We start from the raw sequence: 16,467 nt of genomic DNA, 5'->3' as shown, positions 1-16,467 counted from the left end.
AAGTCCCTCCCTGCATTTTGAGCAAGGATGGCTGGAACAAGAAGGCCTGCCATATCATTGTTGCTCTGGCCCTGACCTGACTTTCCGGAAATAACAGCTACAGCCAGGTCCTGCTCAAGCCCTGCTGGCTTTGGGACGAGTCTGGGCCTGAACATGAGCAAGAGAAAGTCAAGGGGAAATAGTTACATCAACTTATTTTGAATACATCACTTGGGTGAGTTGCAGAGGCTAGCCTTTATCCCAAGTGGTGCTCAAATAACATCATCAAGCCATTCTATCAGTATTTTGTAGAAACAGCAGCAAAAAAATGTGAGAAAAATTGCAAACTGTCCACTCTGACTAGTCAGGGCCAGTTACTATGTTGACAGCCGTTCTTATTCAAGATAAACTATATTGGATTTAGAGATGAGGCCAATTTTTAAAAACTATATCCAATTTTCAGCAACTATTCTGAGTGCCTATTCTATGTTAGGCATCATGAGGATTAATTATAGAAACATGAGCTGAATCTTCAGTCCACACTTTGATGATGGAGGAAACAATGGAGGACCTATAAGGTAAGAGTTGTGAGTCTGTGTACTGATCATACAGGAAAGTTCTTGGCAAATTTGCAAATGCACTGGCAAGCGCTCCTGAGTCCTCCGAGAAAGGCTGGCATCATCTGCCTGAGACAGAAGTTCCAGAAGACTGAGCTCAGTGTCAGCAGCCTGGGGGTGGGGGTGGGGGGTGACACCTCCTGCAGAGGATAGAAAGGAAGGGACAGAGAATTAAAGGTCAAGGGAGAGAGCAGGAAGTAGGGAGCACAGGGTGGTCTCCACTCCAGACCAGCATGTTATATACAGGAACTGGTTGTTCTGCCCAGTGAAAACCCAAAAGTAGCCTCCTGCTGCCTTTGGAATGGAGGCTCTGACTAAGGCCTATTAGGCCCTGGGAGTTCTGGATTCCATGGCTCTCTGGCCTCCTGTTGGCTGGTTCTCGTCCTCCCCAGTACTTCATGTGACTGGCTCCTGTAGGACCCTCAGATTTGTCAGCCCTGGCCACATGACCTTCCATCCTGGCTTGCTGGGCCTGAGGGGTTTGCTTGGATACTGACTCACAGTTTTAAAACCAGGACCATAGGTGCCTGGGTGGCTCAGTCAGTTAAGTGGCCGACTCTATTTCGGCTCAGGTCATGATTTCACGGGTCATGGGTTCAAGCCCCTCATAGGGCTCTGTGCTGACAGTGTGGAGCCTGCTTGGGATTCTCTCTCTCCCTTTCTCTCTCTCTGCCCCTCCCCTGCTCACACACACATGCATGCACACTCTCTCTCAAAATAAATAAACAAACTTAAAAAAATGAAAACCAGGACCGTCCTTGGCAAACTGGGACAAGTTGGTCACCTTGTTCCCTGAGACTCAGACTCCTCTGTGCAGCTCCTGCCACCACTGTTCCCATCTGACACCTGAGCCCACTCACACTCTTAGCTCAGCAGCCATTTTCCAGGCCACCCCTCTCAACCAGCACACCTCCCACCCCTGCCCCCCACTGGACCTGCCTCTGGCCCCTTCCCTGCTCCTTTGTAGCTCTTATTACATGAAACTAGCCTTTATCCAGAGTGGTGCTCAAGTAACATCAAACCAGTCTGATGGAGTATCTCCATCTTTAGTCTATGATTATTGGCTGGAGGAATATTTGCTTCTGGGTGACCTGAGAGCCCCTCACACTTTGCATGTGAAACGCATAGCTTCCTGGTGGTTAAAACACTGTAAGCTTTCTGTGGGGTGGGTAGTGCCTGCCTAGTTCCTGGTTAGTCTCAGACCTCTGCACTGTGCCTGGCACATGGCTAACACCTAATAACTATTGAATGAGAATCCCAGAACACCACTGAAAATGTTTACATATCCCTCAATTAATAATAACACGAGTAAAAAAGTGTATGTTTAGCAAATATTTACTGTATGCCAGGCTCAAGTCAGAGTCCCTGACTCTTTCTCAGCCTTGAGATGATTAAGCATGTGCCTGCTTTAAAATTGAGTAAGCTATTAATAGGTTTTTATGTATTTTGGGGTGTATAAGTTATTTTGTCACAATAAAAATATTGAAATTGGAGGTCCTGGGTATATGTCTGTATATGCCTGTGTTCATATGCAAGTCTGTATGTGTGTGTACATGTGTGAGTGTATCTATCTATATTATCTACCTATCTGTCTACCTATCTTCTTTGTCTTGTAGCTGCTCCTTTGCCCACATTAGCCTGCTTTGAGTTACAGCTAAGGGCATCTCAGAGTTGCTAATCCAGATCAAGAAGCAAGAATCCAGGGATTCCTATTAATAAGAGATAACACAGAAGTAATTGGAAGTATGCTGCTGAGTTCTATGACCCCTGCTAATCTTTCACATGTGAAAAGTGTGGCATTCAGGACTATTGGTTTTGAAGTATCTCTTCTGTGATTTTCTCCATGTTCTGTGCAGCTGAACGGCTTGCAGCTCACTTTCATTCTCTTGTTTAAGGACTGGAAGCATAAATTGATTCATATCTTTCCCAGTGGCTCCTGGACTTTAGACAGAAGTCAAATCTTTCCAGAATCCTTGCTTTCTGTAACAAGGCATTCTTTGCATCTGACAGTTATGTGGCTGTATTTATAATGCATAGGACGTTTTCCCTCCCAAATGGTCCCATCCTAGCCAATTACATCAGAATCTCTGGGAATCAGTCCCAGCAAGGGACTCCCCAGAGTTGGTCCCCAAATGTTTATCCTAGTCTCAGTCTCTCATCTGAACTTTATTCTCTTTGGAGCATGTCCATCTTTTTGGTCTATGATTATTGGCTGGGTGAGTATTTCCATCTGGGTGACCTGAGAGCCCCTCACAGTTTACATATCAAAAAAAATGTAATGATGTCCCTTCTAGATCTAGTCCTCCTGTCATTTTCTTTTTCACTCAGGCTTGGAGCCTGTGACTATCCCTGACTTTGTATCCAATAATTCTGAGGTCTGTTTGTTCTCCCTCCTCTAGAGCCCTATCTCTCCCCTCCATTCTGGGTGCTCAGGGCTTCTTATCTCTCACCTGATATTAGTGCCTGCCAGTGTCCCTCATCTCTGCTTCACCCTGGACAGGACTGCCAGGACCTCCTTCCATAGCCAGGTGCTGGTTTTATCTTTTCTCTGCCCAGAAACCTTTAATAATTCCCCACTGTTCCTAATGGCATTTGTTATCTGCTTGAACCTACCTCTGTTTAATCTCTTCCCTTCCTCTCTCCCTTCCTCTCTCTGTTTCTCTCTCTCTCTCTCAAACACACACACACACACACACACACACACACACACACCACAGTCTTGGTCAAAATAAACAGTTCATGGTTTCTCTAACGTATCTCAAAGTTTCTTAACTCTGACTTTGCTCATGTTGATCTCTCCCTTCCACCGCATCTGCCTCTTGAAATCCTATCCACCCTCAAACCCAACTAAAGTGCCACGTATCCAGGATGAGTTCTGCTTCCTACTATTCCCACATCCTACTGGATCCAGCATTCCCATGTCACACACCCATTTCGTCTTGTGTTAATAGTCTTGGTCTCCTAACTAGATGACAGGCAACATGAGAATAGAGGCTGTGTTCTGTTCACCGGTAGTGTTTTATATATAGTAGACACTCCACGCTATTTATAAACTTTTGTGAAACGGAGTTAAGTAGGTTTGTCTTAAGGAGGGCCCCTTTTAGCACATGTAGCTCCTGAAATAATTTTATAAAATTCTACATCCCATTTCATTTTAAAGTTAACAGCCACATTTTTTCACAAATTATTGCAAAGGCTGTATGTTCTCTTGTTTGCATGCGTCATAGATGTTTATTTAAACCTTGCATTTGCATATTCAACTCATTAATTTATGGAAAATACCTGCCACATAATCCAAGGGGCAAAGCCAGTCATTGTGGTCAAGCCAGACAAATAGCCATCACACGTTTAATCAGAAAAAGTCCGACTTTATTTTAAAATTCAAATAAATGTGAGTGCTAAGTTTGTTTTTGTTTTTGTTTTTTTGAGTGCTAAGTTTTAGATAGGAACCCTACCAGGGCTTCTGGATGAAGGAAGCCATTGCCCACTTGAATATTTCTTACCGAGGCTCTCAACTTTGATCTCTTGATTCTTCTTCAGGAGGGCTGCTTTCTCCAATTGTCTCTTTGTTTCTACACCCCTAGGTAATGTACCAGAGTGAAAGGCAGGTCAGATGACAGGCTCATCCTGCTTCTCTAATTCAAAGGGTCCTTGCACTGGGCAGGTGGCAATGGGGAACTGGCCATCCTCAGGTTTGAAATGCATAAAAATAGAAGTTGAATATCTGAAAATTTATTTCATTTAAGCTGTCCCTGCCTACGTACCCCCTAAAAAGTCTCTTTGTATCCCAGGAATGTGTGCTTCTCCATGTGAAGGCAGTTGACCTGGGATGAAACCACAGAGGGGGTTCAATTTCCCTTCACACAGATACACCTTGTTAGGGTTTTAGTAAATTTACCTTCCACTGAAGAAAGAAAGTCAAAGGTCACTTTGTTGCATCACAAGATTGCCAGGTTTTTCCAAATGAAATCACTCTTGGAGAGGCAGTTTCATCAGAAGCAAAGATCCCACCAAGCTATTAGAAAACACAGATGATGCCCATGTGTGGTCTCCAGTTCCCCTCCCCTGAGTGGCAGGACACACTTAAGTTTTTATGAAATCCCTGATAACTGAGCTGTTTAGGTGAAATATGCCACCAAATGCCCAGCAAGGGGTTGGCTTAATTCTGCGATGTTGCTCCGTTGTTTATACTCAAATGCTTTCCACCCAGCTTTTACCACCAATAATCATAACCATAATCTTTACACATTTAATTGGTGCCCCAAATGAACTAGACACAATGCAGAACTCATCATTAGACTTAGGACCCTTACTATTCTTAGCCTCAGAAAGCACTCTTGTGATTTTACAGGCATCCTGTCTGGCACTGTGGTTGTCTGAAAAAGAATCTTTGTTAAGTCCAAATTCTTCAGCAATTAGGTCATTTGATTTTGCCATGAGTTTGACCTGAAAAAGAGTAATATCACTAGGGGAGGGCAGATTCACCTTTGGATAGCCCCCAGCTTACATGGTTTGGGGCAAACTCATCAAGAAAGAATAGAAAATTTCAAATGGCTTCAGGGCTCTTGCAAGCTCTAGTTTCTTCACAGCAAATCCACCTCCAGTGCAAGAACAGCTATCAGGTTTCTGGCGGAGGGCCTCACGCTTTGAATACACATTTGAAGCTATTCCAGGCACGTACGGACTTACGAGCCACACGCTTTTCCATCCCTGGGGTCTGTATGATCCACTGCTTGGAAGGTGAATCAGACCCTGATAAAAGCAAGCGAGGGGTTCTCTGCTGAAAGTCTGGCCGTTCTTCCAAGAAAGAGGCTGCAAATTGGTGGGCTGTGGGCCAGACTGGGTCTGCAGATGGCTTGTTGTGGTAGTGTTTTGTCTTCTGGTTCAGTGTTTCTTAAAAATGTGCATTAAACTTGTCAAACTATAAAAACCACAAAATTGTAAATAAATAGCTGATATTTTTTTCTTTCCTTAAGAAACCAAAAGGCTATTCTACGGTGGACTTAGACCTGACAAAAGTGACAGCTTTAGAGGAGGGACATGTTTGTCCATTGGCCCAGTCCCCACCTGGCTCTCTTCATTTTTTCATATTTCCTGCCTGACCTTGGAGCCATTTGATTCATGGTAAGGGCTTGTCCAGGCCTGGTGCCTTGCCTCTCAATGTCGTCCTGCTCTGTCCCTGTCCTAATCCCTTTGGTCTCTGATTTCTAATCTTTCCAATGTCCTAATTACTTCTAATGACTTTTGTATTTTTTTTCTTTTAAAATAGTAATTAGCTGTGCATCATTAATACATGCAACCTGTTTTGTTAACTACATTGTTTTAGATGTCTTTTGCTTTTTCAGCTTGTGCTTGCCTTCTTAGATTCCTTCATTTTATGAATGACACATATTTATTACAAATGCCTTAACTTTTGTGCTTGATTTCACACTTGGTGTCAGCTTCTTCCCTTTTCTAAAAGTGACACATGTTTAATTTTTAAAAAATTAACAGTGAAGTAAAAGCAGTCAGTTTGGGAGTTTTAGGCCTCCTAGTGACATCACTGGGAGGTCCCAACAGGATTGGGATTGCTAACTGCTTCTCTGGATTGTGATCTCTGTGGTGGCCGCCTTGCAGTCCTCCCATAACTCCGTAGACGTCTCTCCCTAGAGTATGCTCTGCAATAAACTGCAGAGGGCATCTGGACTTCTACACTACTGTTCACTAAATGTTGACTTCTACATAAACTTCTCTGGATTTTACATGAAAAAATTTCAGAATTAAAAGGAAAACATGTGATGGGATATATTGTTGATTGATACCTGACATCCTTTTTGAAAAAAAAAGGGCTCAGTATCAATCAGTGTAGCAAGCAACAGAAACATACTGCCAGTTCACAGATGGTGTAGTTAGCTGACAGACAAGTACCAACTAGAGAGTCTTTGAGAAAACTCTCCATTTACTTGGGCAAATAAAGTCAACAGTTTTTTTTCTTTTTTTTTTTTTTTCTGTATAATTCCACTACATTTAGGTTCAGGTTTGAAAAAGGAGTCCTGTTTGGGGGCATTAAAATTACACTCTAAAAAAATCTATGAAAACTGCAGTTTAAAAAAAATTAACCCCCAGTAATTACTGACTTCAAATTAACACACAGCCTACATAGTTGGAAAAAGAAAAGATTTTTGGATATATATTTTATTTGACAGTGTTTTAGAATATCATACAGTAAACAAGATTTCTGTAAAAGTTAATTTATCCATAGTGGTGCGTTTCATAAAAATAGTTGCTCACTTACAGTCTTTCTGTGACTATTAATACATGGAATTATATTTATAGAGATACAGCTGTACAGGGTAAATTCACAGCTAACACTACACAGATATATTATTTGGAATGGGATTTAGATGATGTGCTGTCTTCACAGGTTATGGATTACAGCCGCATAAAGCAATTACTGCACGAGTAGTAGCTGTGAACTGTGCAAATTAGAATTTATGCAAGCGTAATCTCAACTTTTTTTTATCCTTTTGTAACACATGAAAAATAAAGGTCAGAGGATACAGTACTGGGACGTGCAGCTACACTACAGAAGCATTGTCCAAAACCAGATTCAATAAATTAATGGCAAACTATACTGGATTTCTAGTCCAGGGGAGAAAGACTAATTGAGATTAAACCCAAAGTATTGTAAACTGCTACATGTGTTTGTGCTTTTGTTTATGTTGAATGGATTCCATTTTTGGAAATTGCTTTTACAAGCTGCAAGATTCTTCACTTGAGGCTTTCAACCATATTCTCTTCTTGTCAAACAACGAAACTACTCCTATGCCTGATGGAAATTAAATGGCTAGTGCTCAGGTTACTGCAATTTACAGAGAGGGAAAGAGTCAGCTGAAGGAGGCTATTATGTGTGACCCCCTGTGATGGACCTGATCTCCCATTTTACTTATTTGACTACAAGTGCAGGGAGGTGAGGCTTATTTGCATTTGAACTCCTGTAAGGGGCAGAATATGGGAAAGATGCAGCTTCATTCATTCAGGACAAATTAAAGAGAAACTGCCCTCAGAAACATTTTGCCTTTTTAATATGTGTAGCTACAAATCAGTACCAATGGATAATTAACTGAGGGTAACATTTTACAAAGAAATATTAAAACGGCAGGGAAGAAAGAATTTTACTAGGGAATCAACCATAGATTGATGAAGATAAACGGAAACACCTAGAGGTTGCTAAAGAAATTAAAAAATGACAAAGAATACAAAGACAAGAAAGCAAACCAAATGAAAATAAAAGGAGAAAGACTAAAGAACAATAAGCAGAAAAGAATGCTAAAAGGTTCACATTCTTTGATGAAAATAAATTGGTCATAATGATTTTTTAATATCAGGGATTCATTATAATCTGAGAAATACAGGAGAAACACTTTGTCTCTGCTCTATCAAAGTGAAAATGAAGCAATGGAAAGAGGATTAAAAAGACAATAAGTGAAAAATAACACTGCTGTCAAAGAAGCTACTATCTCTGCTAGCCTGAGACAATAGGAAAGCCTTTTCATAAAGGAACTGCAGCGTTGCCAATCTTGATTAAACAAATTGTGGTCCTTCAATTATAAAATGCGTATTTTAGATGAAAACCAATTAAGATCTATGAGCTAAACTGCAAAATTCTGACTTATGGCAATCTGTTCCCTAAGATACAATTTTCAAACCTTTTCCTACCACTGAAAATGTACAGAAATATGATTTGATCACAGAAATGGCAGTAAAAATGGCATCACACCAATGAATTCACTAGATTTCTAACTCGTCCTGCAGTACGCAGGGAACGTTGCAGCTAATACCGGTGATGGATGCCACGAGTGAGCCATGGAAACAGGTCATGGGCGAACAGTTCTGAATGTTTCAAAGAAACCTTTTAACCCCTGTCTAGATATGTCGAGAACAATTTATTTACAACTCTTTAGATCAATTAAAAGATATAATCTTGTCTCAGTTTCAGCTTGCTCCGTGCAGTTTGATTTTTAAGGCGATATTCCAGTTTGTGATTGCTCTTAACTTGTCCAGTTTCTTGATATAAAGTTTGGATGGCATCCAAATCCTTCATGCAGTGGGGGTAATTTTTTTTTTTTTTTTTCGTTTTACTAAAGCTACACTGCACTGTCTCTCTGTGATGTTCTTCACGTTATTTTGGTTCTTCCATAGCTGCCAAAGCCCCCAAAATAGAACCAGGGGCTTTAGGATCAGTTTAGGTCTGCGCGTGGACGCTGTACGGCCCATGCTCGTTGGACACGTGGGACTTCACGTCGATGCTCCCAGGCCTTGGTGCCTCGTGAATCTATGCGTGTGACAGTGAAAATAAATTAAAACGCCGTGAGACGGAACCTAAGAAGAACGGCCTGCAGGCGTCGAGGCGGGGCGGCGGGCTGCTGCCGCGCGGCTCATCTGCCCGCAGCCGAGGCGCCGGGCTTCAGGACGCCCGGCAGCTTGTCGGAGCCGGGCACTTTCCAAGGCCCCGGCGCGACGGCGGCTTTGCGCGCGGGGGCGCCCCCCGGGGGCCGCGCGCCTTGCCGGGGCCCCGCGCGCGCGCCCGCCCTGCCCTCGGCCTCCCGCGCGCCCGGGCGCTCCGCGCCACCGCCACGGCCCGGGCCCGCGAACGCGGGCGCAGCCCCGGGGCCTTCGCGCCGGCCGAGCTCGGGGCCCACCGCGGCGCGGGGCCCCTCCTTCCCGCCGGCCCGCGCCGCGTCCGCCGCGTCCGCCGCCGCGGGCCCGGGCGCCCTGGCCTCCGAGGAGGGCCTGCCGGCCTCGGGCCGCCCCTGGCCGCCTGGCGCCTCCTCGAGCCTCGGCCGAGCGGCCCTCTGCGGGCTGGCCGAGCGCTCCCTCTGCTCCCCGAGGCGCTGCTTCTTCTGGCCGCCGGCTGAAAGCTCCTTTGGTTTCCTAACGTCGTGTTCCCTTTTGATATCCCAAGTTGGGTCTGGGCCTATCTGGTGGGAAGGGTCGGAGGGTGGGGCTGGATGTGATGGAGAGAATGGAGAGAGGACGTCTTCGAGGGAGACGCCTACTTCCGGCAGACCTGGGGAGGCGGCAGCGGGAGAACTCCAGCAGTTGGGTTCGTCTGTGGGACAGGAAGCACAGGCGTTAGGAGGCGCGCCTCGCAGCCTTTCCACGCTCCCGCGACCTCTCTCTCTCTACCTTAGGGACGAGAGCAGGCGGCCAGGGGCGACTGCTTTCAAGGTCCCAAGCCACCGCCGCTCCCACCCTCACTGCCAACGGGGCAGCCGGCCGTATCCCCGGGGGTTCTGTGTTCCCTGACTCATCTACCCCACCTCCTTCCCTCATTGATGGATCAGGGAGGTCATTGCTAACTAAGGTCGGGCCTGATCCGTCCCTCCGCCTTGGCCCCTTCTAGCTTCCTGGGGTGCCTTCAGGTCTGACAGCCCCGTGTGGATATAGGCTTGGCAACTAGAGTATCAGTGGTTCTCAAACTTGAGTTACACATCTGAATCACCTGGGATAGTTGTGAAAAATACAGATTCCCAGGTGGCTAGTCCCAGAGAATTCCGTAGCTTGGGGCCCAGGAATTTCTCTGCATTTTTAACAGGCACCGGATGATTCTGAAGATGGTCCGAGAACCAAGCTTTGAGAAACACTGGTCTGAATCCTCTGGAAGAAGTTGGGACAGTGACTTTCAACCGTTAGGTGTCACTCAAAGCATAATTAGCTACCACCAGATGCTCTTGGAATTTGGATAAATTCATCAAAAAAAAATTTACTGTTGTCTTTTGGAAATCACAGTCCTTAATTCTTTTGAGTAATCCTGACATTATAGCAGGGCCAGATTTAGAGAAATTCTTTCTTTCTAGGAAGCCTAGTTTCAACATTTATTTGGGGTTTAAGATCTCCCTACTTTGAGGCTTGAGACATTTATAACAACACACATACAAAATAGAATGATAAAAATGAGAAACGATTTTTTGTTTTAAAGGTCAGAGGCCAAGTAGGAGGACAGATGTGTTAGGAATCTGGGATGAGTTAGTTACTACTATGAGCACTAAAGTTTCTGGCCACTAAAGCAAAATTAAAGCAGGAAAATCCAGTACAGTGATCCTTGGATATTTGTTAGGAGTATGTCCCCCAAACCTTTGGAAATCCTCAGATTTTGGACTTTCTAGGGCGTAAGTTTTCTCCACAGAACAGGTACACCGTCATGAGTGGGAACAAGGAGATCACATTGAAATCTGAATGCTGGGTGGCAGGAGAGGCTCTTCACTAGCCCCAGAGATTCTGTCCCACATACCAGCCTCAGTGCCTGTGGGTCAGATTCCCACCACTGGAACATTATGTGTCACAGACAATTAGAGGTTCTTATTCAGACTTAATCTGTGAATGTCAAGGGTCTACTTTGTTTAAAATTTGAGAATTCTTATCTGGTACCTTTGATGCTGATTTATAAAGAGATAAGGAGAAGATAAAGGCAGTGGGGTTGATAGTTCCAGAAATTCTGGTCACCTGTACAATATCAAGTCAGTTATAAAAAGTTTCTCCTTTGATGTGAAATTTGAATGGAGTATTTTAAGGCATAATATTCTCTTCCTTCTTTTCATAGACATATCCATTATCATGTTCACATGAGTAAAAAGTAAAAAGTCCTGGAAAAGCATGGGAAAACCTGGAATCTAATCCTGCCTCTGGCATTTACCAAGATGGGGTTTGAGATCAACTACTTGATCTCTCTGAGCCTCATTTTCTCCCTTTATAAGGTAAGGATGAAATGTTTACCTCACAGAGATGAGACTTGCACTTTCAAAGGGAAAATCACTTTGCAATGGGAGGACTATAACGATTTTATACACATAGTTGAGTCAGATTTTTCTTAGATGTCCCAGTTGTGGCCCACTTACAAACTGGGCCGCATTAACTAGCATACTAGCAGGTGAGGTTTTGAGTAAGTGCCAGTAAATCAGCCATTCCCATATGCTGTGATTCCCATGTGCTGTGTTGCTCTACCCCGGGTAGACTTGGCTACCTTGAGGAATATTCTAAAATCCTCAAATGCAAATGTTTTCATTGAAAATTGGAGTATGTTCTGATTCTGGCTGGGGTAGCGTTTGAAAATGAAACCGTCAGAGCAAATGATAGTCTGTGGCAATTCCATCATACAGGAAGATATTGCCTGAAAGAGTTAAAAGTGGTTTCCAAAAGGCCTAGAGTGTCGTGCAATGGTAATCTCTAGCTTGGACCGTGATAATGATAGTTCACTTTTAATATCTTTCTCCAACATTCCTCCCACCCCCACCTGGGCCAATTCCATCACTGTGGCAGAGTCAATTAGCTGGCCTTGAATTACTGTGAGATACAGGGAGGCTGATATTATTCACAGCATTTCCTGAAGGAGGAATTGGAGCAGAGAGAGGTTAAGTAATTTGACCAAGATGACAAAATGGGTCAGCCAAGAGTAAAATGTTGGGTTTCTTTCCTCTTTTGCACTTACTGAGAAAATTTTCCTAACATCTTGCCTTGCAAATAGGATCAAAGCATGTGAAATGGACATGCTCAATGGCCACTGCTGACCAACAGGGACTAGACCCCCTCACTGAACAGAATACTTAGCATTTATTTCTGAACATCTTACTTGTGATAATAAACTAGAAGGTGAAATCATTCAAAATACAAAGCACAAAAGAATACCTCTTATGATAAAAAGATTTCTCAAGTGTTTGTTTATAGATCATTAAATTCTTAGTGGGAGAAACTACATGCTAAAATATTCCAAGCTACTACTGACTGCGAGTATTAGTGAGAAATTAAAATGAACTAGATCTTAACATAAAATGACTTAAAGGATGGACATTTCTATAAGTGGCTTAATAGTTTTCATTTTTCTGGACAAGAATTCTCCATCTGAATACTAGCCATGAGGTGTCTGCACGAGGCAGGAGCCTGCAAAGCTGTGTATAAGCGCCAAGGGCAGCAGACAGCCCCTCCCCCACCTTGCCCTTTCACCGGCCTCATCCGGGTGACAGGAACCCTGGTGGTCAGGAAGAGTCCTACTCTAACATTTCAAACTCCAGTTTTCATGAAATCTTGATACACAATAACCAGAAGAAACAACCATATTTTGTTCTGCTTCCTTCAAACCTTATTTTCCTCCTGGCTCCTTCCCCCTTCTTTTTTTTTCTCCAACCCGGCCACCGCCTAAAGCATGTGATTGTGTTCATTTGCTGAGTCGGTGCCCAGGAAGATGAGCTGCCCACATTCTTCCTGTCTGAGATGTTCTAACCAGAACTGGAAATAACAGAGATGCATCCTAGGAAGACAAAATCAGCCATGTGGGCCTGCGGGGGTTTCTGCAGCCCCATTGTCCAAACAGTGTTCCCAGCCCAATGGGCTGAAATCAGAAAGGAAAAAGCCTCTTATTCCAACTTGACTTCCTCTACCTGCTCTTGTCCAGGTCACCAGTGATCTTTCTATTGGCAAGTCCAGAGGCTATCTCTCTGTATTCATCTTAATGCTTTATCTCACCACATTTCACTGCCAGAAACAAAGCCAACTCTGGGCTCCCATGACACTCTGTTCTCCTATTGTTTAGACTCTCTCTTTGGCAGTTCCTTCTCAATTTCCTCTTCTTTTACTTGACCTCTAAATGTTGGCATTTCTCAGGGGTTGGTCTTAGGTCATTTTCTTTCTTTTTAGTGTCTCCTAGCTATTCTCCTCTATTCATGTGGCTTTTATACAACAGCAATACTCCTGAATGTTTCTGCTGAGCTCTATGCTACGAGCTCTGGGCTGGTGTGTCCACCTGTCTATTTGCTGTCTCCACTCGGATCATTCACTGGCGTCTTCATTTAACAGGTCAAAAGTGGAAATCTTTTCTCCCCAAGCCTATTCTGCACTCTTTCCTCATTTCCCCATCTTGGTGAGTGGCACAACTATCCCCTGGAGTCATGCTTGATTCCTTTCTCTCCCTCACCTCACAAATACAATCCACCCACAAGTCTTATCAGTCTTATCTTCAAGTATACTTGGACTCTCACCACCTGAGGTCAAGATTTAGGGCACTCCCTAGAAGGACTGCAACCAGTGTGGGCTGCCCAAGATAAACACAGTTAAAAACAGCCATGGGCGTGCCTGGGTAGCTCAGTCGGTTAAGTGCCTGACTTTGGCTCAGGTCATGATTTCATGGTTCGTGGGTTCCAGCCCTGCATCAGTCTCTGTGCTGACAGCTCAGACCCTCGAGCCTGTTTTGGATTCTGTGTCTCCCTTTCTCTCTGCCCCTCCCCCATTCACACTCTGTCTCTCAAAAATAAATAAACATTAACAAGAACTTAAAAAAAAAAAAAAAAACACCGTAGTGTGGACCTCTTTCATAAACCCTTGGCAATACTGTTGAAAACAGAGAATTCAAAAATGAATTTCAGTGCTGTTCAGACAAGAGAAGGGTAGGATACACACCCTCTCCTGAGCTCAGAGCTCAAGACAACTAACCTAGTTCCCATAACCAAGGATGTACGTTCCAAGCCACTGTTTCTCACAGGGCTACTCCCATAATCCACTCTTCTCTTTACTTCTAGTCTTGCCTACTACTAATTATTCTCCATACAGCACCCACAAGAATCTCTTTGCGACACAAAGTAGACCATGTCATTCCTTTGCTTAAAACTTCAGTGGATTCTCAATGCTGTTAGATGAAAATGCAAAATTAATATCATAACCCATAAAAGCCTGCATGATCTGGCCCCTGCCAGACTCCTCAGCTTCATCCCCATTTATTTTCTATTCTCCACCCACACGGGCCTTCGTTCAGTTCCTAAATGCACCAAGCGCCTTCTCTATTCTGGGATATCATTACTGATTCTTCTGCCCAGAAGGTTCTCCCCCCAACTATTCACATGGTGAGTTCTTTTTTATTCTTTAGGTCACTTAAATAGAGGACCCAATCCAAGGTAGATATTGTGCTGTCCTCAAGAGCATCTTGCTTTTATTTCCTAATAGTAATTATAATTTGTAATTATATATCTGCCTGCTTATTTGATTAATATCAGTTTCAACTACTAGGTGGCAAATCTTCACAAGGGCAATGGCCACCTTGGTCTTGTTTATCACAGTGGGAATTACTAGTGTTTGACACAGTGATAAAGGCTCAGTGAATATTTGATGAACAAATCAATCTGTTCCACACACAGAAATGGAAGACTTAAAACCAGATGCCTACTTGAGCAAATACTCCAGAGAAGATCTTCATTTAGAGGATAATCAGCAAAAAAAGGTTTGTGTCTATGATTTTTATCAATTTTCAGAGGGGGATGATGGTGGTGAATTGCTAGTGTGTATTTGAAGTGGGAAGGGAAATCAGTAAGTTTGGGGCAGGAGTGCAAAGGGAGGATGGCAGCCACAGAAAGGGCACTGGGAAGAGTTCTTGGCTTTCATCAGTGGTCCCTGGGATGGAGAGAGATGGAGAAGCTCTATCTCAGTTTAGTTCTAAACTAAAGAGACATAGAGAAGCTCTGGATGGAGAACAGGTAGTTTAGTTCTCCTGACTTTTAACAGATATTCTTTCCCTTGTTAATCTTCTCAGCCATGATGATGTTGCTTAAAGGAGCTTTATCTCTGGGGAGTCATTACTCACTATGCCAATGAATGTTCAGATGAACCACAGGCAAGACGGACCCTCAATAGCTCACACTCTATTGGGGGGCAGATGCAGGTCCCCATCCTAAGTTAGGATTAAGTTTCTTCCCCTTCTTATTGTTGGTTCCAGTCACTTTGGATCTCTCCTAGAAAATAGACTGATTAGGGGTGCCTGTGTGCCTCAGTTGGTTAAGCAGACTGACTCTTGATTTTGGCTCAGGTTCTGATTTTGTGCTTCATGAGATCGAGCCCCGTGTGGGCTTTGGATTCTCTCTTTCTTTCTTTCTCTTTCTCTCTGCCCCTCCCCCACTCTTTCTCTCTCACTCTAATAAATAAATACTTAAGAAAATAGACTAATATGTAATTACATATTATTAGTATATATGTACATAAATCATACACACACTCATACACATACTGTTATCTTTGAGTTAAAAGATGTGTGATCTCTTGACTTTATCTTGTAGGAACCCAGCAATATTGACAAATAAAATGTTGTATTGCACTTCATGTGCCTGAGATTAAAAAAACAAGCAAACAAAAAAACCTCATCTACTGTGTTTCAACAGCTTGTTTCTTTTATGGAATATAACTCAAGTGACGGTAACCAGAGAAGTGACCCACTAGGAAGAGACTACTTATTGCCATAAATAAGTATCTGCAGGGGTGCCTGGGTGGCTCAGTCAGTTGAGTGGCTGACTTCGGCTCAGGTCATGATCTCACGGTTTGTGAGTTCGAGCCCCATGTTGGGCTCTGTGCTGACAGCTCAGAGCCTGGAGCCTGCTTCTGATTCTGTGTCTCCCTCTCTCTCTGCCCCTCCCCCACTCATGCTCTGTCTCTGTCTCAGAAATAAACATTAAAAAAATAAGTATCTGCACTACTGGTTTTCCTAGGTGGTTCTTATCTCCAGAAAAAAAAAAAAATTGTGCAGGAGAAGGAAATGTAAGGAAATCAAAGAAGAGTTAATGTTACCCTGTGCAGAAGGGTGAGGGAGACACCATAGAAAGGAGCCAGGGATTGCTGTAGAGGAAGGAGGGCTTGTTTCCTGCCCCACATCTCACCTAATAGCCCTAGTGTTTCCAGCTTTGGGCTGATTGGTTCCCACACTTCTCTCCTCCTCCCAACACAGGGCAGGTATGCAGAGCTAATGGCTGCCTTTTGGATTAGTGTTCAGGAAAGTAACAATAGTATTACCACTATTGTATGACTCATAACAGCAACGGGGAACATTGAGTGAGGTGCTTCCTAGATACATCACTCTTCTAAT

At 43.7% G+C, this 16,467-nt stretch overlaps 1 protein-coding gene and 1 long non-coding RNA gene across 12 annotated transcripts in view; one reads left to right on the top strand and one right to left on the bottom strand.

Annotated features, from left to right (window-relative positions):
• The first annotated feature begins 239 nt into the window (after positions 1 to 239).
• LOC147583293 (uncharacterized) lies at positions 240 to 14,902 on the top strand. Its single transcript, XR_015248060.1, has 4 exons — positions 240 to 557; positions 5,573 to 5,720; positions 11,179 to 11,332; positions 14,756 to 14,902. It is a non-coding gene; the product is annotated as an uncharacterized LOC147583293 (long non-coding RNA).
• MAGI2 (membrane associated guanylate kinase, WW and PDZ domain containing 2) overlaps positions 4,000 to 16,467 on the bottom strand; it is a 1,355,992-nt gene continuing 1,343,524 nt past the window's right edge. For 8 of the 11 annotated variants that reach the window (XM_086696830.1, XM_086696832.1, XM_086696831.1 and 5 more), the window contains one exon: positions 4,000 to 9,687. In XM_086696830.1, the coding sequence (XP_086552956.1) occupies positions 9,014 to 9,687 (674 nt within the window). In that variant the 3' untranslated portion in view covers positions 4,000 to 9,013. The remainder of the gene's footprint in view (positions 9,688 to 16,467) is intronic. The other 3 variants (XM_086696838.1, XM_086696841.1, XM_086696840.1) reach the window with 2 other exon arrangements.

The sequence above is a fragment of the Puma concolor genome, chromosome A2 (genome assembly GCF_028749965.1).
Source record: "Puma concolor isolate L17-30 chromosome A2, mPumCon1.1.hap2, whole genome shotgun sequence".
In the NCBI taxonomy this organism is placed as follows: Eukaryota; Metazoa; Chordata; class Mammalia; order Carnivora; family Felidae; genus Puma; species Puma concolor.
The sequence above is the reverse complement of the archived record's forward strand: the minus strand, read 5'-3'. Positions and strand labels throughout refer to the sequence as shown.